Source organism: Crinia signifera, chromosome 6, assembly GCF_055691185.1.
Source record: "Crinia signifera chromosome 6, ASM5569118v1, whole genome shotgun sequence".
Classification (NCBI taxonomy): domain Eukaryota; kingdom Metazoa; phylum Chordata; class Amphibia; order Anura; family Myobatrachidae; genus Crinia; species Crinia signifera.
This window is the reverse complement of record NC_139222.1, coordinates 194,772,887-194,779,592: the sequence shown is the minus strand read 5'-3', so window position 1 is coordinate 194,779,592 and position 6,706 is coordinate 194,772,887. Positions and strand designations below refer to the sequence as shown.

The 6,706-nt window shown below is 36.5% G+C and overlaps 1 protein-coding gene across 11 annotated transcripts in view; it reads right to left on the bottom strand.

Moving 5' to 3' along the window:
* Nucleotides 1–1,120: 1,120 nt before the first annotated feature.
* The window catches only part of PAX2 (paired box 2), a 69,546-nt gene continuing 63,960 nt past the window's right edge, over nt 1,121–6,706 (bottom strand). For 6 of the 11 annotated variants that reach the window (XM_083148501.1, XM_083148504.1, XM_083148506.1 and 3 more), the window contains one exon: nt 1,121–6,164. In XM_083148501.1, coding sequence (XP_083004627.1) covers nt 6,088–6,164 — 77 coding nt within the window. In that variant the 3' untranslated portion in view covers nt 1,121–6,087. The remainder of the gene's footprint in view (nt 6,165–6,706) is intronic. The other 5 variants (XM_083148498.1, XM_083148503.1, XM_083148505.1 and 2 more) reach the window with 1 other exon arrangement.

Below are 6,706 nucleotides of genomic sequence, written 5' to 3'. Positions count from 1 at the left end.
AATCAATGCCGATAACAACCTGTTGTGTCATGCTCCGGCGAGATGGCCAGTCTGCACAAGCGCATTACGCGCACACCCGGCGGGGGGCTCGGCAATGCCTGGCAGTGGCTGTTGCTGGGTCTCTATGGCTGGCAATGGGGCCATATGGTTATCTCCATTGATAGATGGCCTAAGCAGTAGAGTGACAAACAGTTATAAACTAAGCTTATTGATGTCTGCTAATTACTTAAAAGGACATAACCCATTTAGAGAGTGTTAAAGTGGTTATTTCTTCTTGTTAAATGGGGCACTATGTGCTGTTGATATACATGCCTTGTTGTAAAGGAAAACAAGAAGTATATTGTTATTGTTACTTTACTCTATTTGTAATTATGAATGAAAGTATAACATTACTGTTACTTTACTAAAGTAGTAGTTATAAATAAAATGATCCGAGATGTAAAATTTCTTTAAACCATTATTATCTTTAGATTTGTACTTCCATCTGTAGATTCCAACTGCTGAGATGCTGATCTCTTGTTTCGGATGTGTTCATCTTAACTCCTGTGTGATTTATGTATACTGGTACAGCATAGATCAGCATATGATATACTGAAGACTGTTTCAGTTTTCAGGATACCCACACAGGGCTGTAATGAAGGGGTGCAACTTATGATGCCATTCATCCATTCAAGGCCGAACAGTCTACATAGCTTCTGCTCCATTGGTATCTCATTCCAGCTTCAGGGCACCTAGGGTCACCCGGCCACACCCATTGAGATGTTCCCAGTGCCCATGATCTTCCTGCTCTGGCTATCTGTCCTTTTAGGTCATGATGTCACATTGTCTGACTATGGCACTGACCCTACTCGGAAACCATACCTATGTTAGGATATGGGGACAATTAACATATATTTGTTAGTTCTCTAACCCTGAACATTTTCGGTGTTCTAGCCACTCTCTTTCACAATGGAGAGCTAACATGAATTTATGCCAACAAGGTGCAGATTTGGATCTAATTTTGGCAGTTCAGATTTAATTGTAGGACTATACAATATAAAAAATGTAGTTTATCTGCTGAAATGCACTGAAAGAATGAACCCACAAGATGACATACAAAAGAATTTATTTGTCATGTGCACGAAAAAGAGTTGAACAACTGAAGCGATGATCAAAGCCATTGTGGCTTCAGTTAAACACGTCTGATCATATGTTGTGGTAGAGACGTGTCTTTTGTACCCGAGTCATAGAAGGCAGAATGGCCTGTACGCTGTATGCTGCAGTTGCATCGTTACATTTTCTTCTTTTACAAATGTCTCTTTATATACATTTTCGCCAACTTCAAACAAACTGCAGAATCAATAAATAGTAAGTTTAATATTTAATTAGACAGGAAAGCATTGTCACCTCCCAATTCCACCCATGTGCTAACTTCCTCTCCCAACTTTCTTCTAGTCCATTGTTGCATTGGTCAAACAGGGGATCTGATTGTCTCAAAGGAAAATTTGGTGAATGTAAACCCTCCTTTTCTAAAAATCCATAAAATTTTAATTTCATTCTGGTCTTTTTACTTTTATTTTTGACCATTGGAAAACCAAACATGATAAAGCATGCAGACGTTTCCACAATGAAACAAGTTCTGTGCATATTGTTACTAGCACAATAAAGGGATGTACAAAAAGGGGTTTATAACAACATGATATTATGGGCCTCATTCTCTAAAGCACAAACGCCAAACAACAGTAGAGAGATAACACTAAATGGTAGAAACAAATAACCAATTTGAATGAATTTCAAGCCAAACTTTTAGGTCCGGAGCTGACATTGTGAATCACTGATAAGTTTTACTTGTAGCATTTTTTATTTTTATTTTTGCTTTTGTTTGAAAGTTAAAAAAAAAGATAGCATTTTTTACTGATCTGTGTTGGAAACCGGGCTAGGGATGCGCATTGTAAAAAATAGCAAATAATGATAAGAACGGGCTAGAGTACATGCAGAATGTTGTGTTTGCATAGGATACTTTTAAACGCTTCTTTTTTTGTCAAAATGAGGCAGAAAAAGAAAAATCAGCCTATAAGGCTCTTCGTAAAACCCGCAAACTTCGGCGAGCCGCTAATGTTCATGCTGCGCTTTATTTGAAACATAGTTTTCCTTTTTTTATTTTCTCCAATGAGTACAAGAAGACTTGCAACATACAGACATTTTGTTATTATCTACATGATGAAAGCTTCATTTAATAGCAAGTGTAATGAAATGCAGGTGAACTTATATACAAGACAAAATATCCTTCACTTTACACACGTCTTCTTTCTACAAAGCAGCAACCGTTTTGTTTTGATGTCAAATCAATTTAAATAATTGCCGTTGTCATGTGTTCCTATAGATCTAGTGGAGTACACTCATGTGAAACTGGATTCTGCCATACAATAGTACCACATAGATTCAGTGTCTGCAAACACAAACCAGGCATAATACTGCATAGGCATCACATAAATTAACACTGGGAGGGGAACAGGAAGCTGGCTTAGGGGTTTTAGGAAAAATTGGAGATTTGAGCAGAGATCCAAAAAACATATCTTAGTGAAATTCAGTGAAATTCTAATGTTTGCTTTGTTCTAACTTTTTTCAGCATATTACGTTAGTTTCTGAGTCCGCTTCAGGGTTGTTGAGTTTTTCCTTTATTGCAATGTAATTCCCATGGAGAGTGTAATTTGGTAATGTGCTTGCATGTGCGTGTTCAATTGTAAAGACATATATGAGAGATATGTATAATTATAGGATCCATAAATGTTGAAAGATAAAAAAAAAAAAAAAAAATTTCTGCACTGCAAATAGCCCACAGGTCCACTTCTATAACAAAATAGTATTTTGATGCTTAATGCCCACTTTCTGGTCATCAAGCTAAATTACATGGGAAGTAAGGGTGTTAGTTGTGCAAACGCCCTGGAAAGTAAGGGCTTTGGATATGAGCACCTTCTCTGTGCTTGTGTCCTTTAAATATGAGATGCACTCAGTAGAATTTCTTTAGAATAGGAATTTTTGTATCCTATCAAACAAAACTAGTCTGTACACACAGCTTTCAGTGTGAAAGCTAAGGTATTTGGCACTCTGACACTTAAAGCTTTATATAAAGACAAGACTTCCTCCATAGGGACAACGTTTGATATTCTGAGTTACTGTATATCCTCATTCTTGCTATCAGTACGCCTTTAGCACAGGTGAAGGAAAAGCCCTAAAACAGGGATTTCCTAATCACTATGGGTTAGGCTATACATATGTCACTCAAAGGTGTGTGTACTCATTCTTCACATGGATCTTCCCATAGGAGCACAGATTTGTAACCAACATGACAAATTCAAGTTATCTTCTATGAGGCTAAGTGGAACTATATAGTATCTTAATTAATAAATAGGCTGTGCTCTTAGAAAAACCCTACACATCTGTCAATTTCTATTTTGTTTGCTGTAAGGAACCGAGTTGATAAACAACAATGCACCACCAGCTCAAGTGAAGATACATTTGCAAATCAGAATAAAGTAATTTATAACACCCATTTATCAATTTCATTAATTTTTAACAAAAGGGTTCTTTAAAGTCAGCAAATTTAATTTTAAAAGAACGTATAGTTCCACTTTAAGAATAATGTCAAAAGCCCAAAGGCTATATGGGAGACTGATTAAACAATGAGCATATTTGTGGCCACACGCACATGGATTTATTTTGGGTGCTCTCCAGCACTCCCTGTATGCCATCAGGGTGGATGAAGACATGTATTGTACTGATGGCAGTAGATATTCCCACATTTCTCCTACAGGGATTAAGATTGAATGCAGAATGATTGGAATGAGCACAAATTTTGTTAAGATTGAATACAAAATATATTTTCAGAATATAATTATTTCAATGAATCGAGTGTATATATTTAAATTGGTAGAACACAATGAGTGAAATTTAATAGGAGGAGAGATTCAGAAAGTGAAAGATTTGGTAGGTCCAGTTTCAAAATCAAACTGGTTTTGCAGTGTAAATGATTGCTGCTTTAAAAAAACTGGAGATTTCTCCCCCAATCTCTAATTTTCTGAATCTCTCATCCTATTAAATTTCACCCTAAATGTTTTTGTAGGGGAAGCCTTAATGTTTTCTTTGAATAAAGGGAAAATAAACAACCTTTAGTTAATAGCCATCAAGGTGTTGCGTGTTATACGCTTTATGTGTTTATATTTCAAATCTGTTTTTGACTATTCTGTTAATCGTAAATCAAATATTCCACATGGTCCACTAGTTGTCAGCAGCTGTGCTAATGCGCGGTAACAAAGCACACTGTTTGTTAGTTGTTATTCTCCCTACTGTTTGGGTGTTGATATAGTAGAGATAAAGGGAATTTTACGCACAGTGAATTCCATAATCTCATCTGACCTCCATCATTTAGAGGGTATCACCCTGATTTTGGTTACACTTACAAGTGTCAGGAGTTCCCATGAGTGCATTTGAATGCAATCTCAAACATCTACATGATAATGCAAAAATCTACTTTCAATTGGATCTGGAAAGGCAAGCTTTGTCTAAAAGGGGTTTGATAATACTGAATACTAATATCATGTGACATGTTTTGTCTTCTCAATATTCCAATGGTTGTGAGCAGGACCTGGGGGAATTATAATACATACATACAGTAAGTAACTACTGTATGTAAGCTATGCCCAAAGTGGCAGAAAATGTAGGAGTTGCAGTCTAGCTACACAATGCTTTATCAGCTTATAATAATAATTATGTGTATGCCAATCAGCATAAACAAATGTAATGATCAGTATAATTGCTAGCAAAATATAATATTTTTTTATACACTGGTTATATGCGTCATTATGGCGTTTAGGTTAAGGGATCTCAGCTGCAATTGGGGCAAGGAGAGGGTAGCAAAAAAATCTGCGCAGAGTGGCAACAAGGTGAAACAGCCATGCCTGCCAGAGGTTGTCAGTGTGTCTTTTTTTAAGTTAAAATCACTGGAAATGCAAACTGTCTGTAAACCTGACGTAAGTGCCATTTTTTTCAATCAGAACAAAAATATTGAATTTACAAAGCCACATCCTGTATTTTGTCATTTTTGTTTTTACAATGATTTTGACCGAGGGACTCCTCCTGATACACTAGTGCAAAAAAAAAAAAAACCTAGAGGGAGGAACAACAATTTAAGAACTGCCTTCTTTACATGATCCTAAGACATTCTCTTCCGTTTTCAGCATTTTTTGTTTTTGTTTTTTTTTATAGAAAAACTGTCTATTGTTATTTTTACAGACCTTCATGATAAAGCATAAAAACAGTGTATTTTATATATATATATTTATATATTCATATATTTTATTTTTTATTTTTTTCTGTTTAGTCATTTGACTTTGAAACTATCCTCCTGTCTTCTCCTCTGAGCTGATTGTTTTTCACAGGGATGGTGTACACGTGGAGTCTGTGACATGCCAGCACACAACGAGTGGAAGGTGAGAGACAAGCATCTGATCCAAGGCGGGAGGGGACGGTGACACAACTCAAATGAAACTTTTTTATTCCTTCAGTCCCCTGGTTGCTTACTGTTTTGTGACTGCTCTGTCCATCAATTTTTCTTAGTAGGTCTCATCGATGAAACACATTTTATTGTGGAAATGATCAAGCCTTCTCCTTTTGTTTCTTTTTCCTGTGTACAAATTGTTTCCATCTATAATCTGTAATACATATTTGTTTCTGGAGTCTAAGAACAATGTCTTGATGCTTTTGCATTGTTGGTTTTTTAATACAATAACACTGACATTTTAAACACTTTGCTGCCATAAGGTCCCAAAATCCATAGTATAAATTAATCTGTAGGCCTCTCTTTTGCAGCAAAAGGGCTCCGGTGTCAGGTCTGTTTGCTTTGTGCTCAGTTAGCTACTGTATGTGTAAAGTAACAACAAGAAGAGAGAGGTTCAACCCATTGCAGCTGAGTGGAGTCAGTAGCTGTAGTGGAGTGATTTCTGGAGGCACGAGATGAGACGCTCTTCTTCCCAAGATGACGACGTTCACACAGGTACAATATGGAGGCCTAAGTTCTCGCCATGTAGTTTCATGTGGTTTCCATGGTAACTAGTGGCGGTCATATGCAGTGGCAGCAGTGGGAGGTGCGGAGCCCCTGGATGTGGCACTATAATAATAAGGGGAACCTGAAAGTTAACACAGGAGAAGAATGGACTGGTTGAAAGGACAACAAGTGAACGAAAACACAGACACAACAAACATAACAATAATAGATATACCTGGAACGAAACACAATTAGTTGTCTTTATAACAAAAATCTTAGTGTTCAATTGTACATGTGTATTACCACTAAACTTATTAATAGCTTATGTATATGTAAGTCCAAATCTATGTATATGCATTACTGCCTAACATATAGCCAAAGAAAACATACTGTGCTCTTCACTTATACAGTACATATTTAAATACACAGGAAGCTTAATGCAGGGCATCCATAGTGAGTAATGTATGTGGCTTTATGAGAAGATACATTTTTGGCTGTAGAAATATTGCTGATAAAATACAACAGGACATGAAGTACTATACAAGAGATTTGTAGCGTGTTGATTTGCTCATTGCACTAAAAAATGGAAAAATAATATTTTCTTCTAATGTAGATTGTTAGAATACTGATTGTTCTCTTAGCACTTTGGTTGTTTCTTGTGTTGGGATGGTAGACTTACTCTGG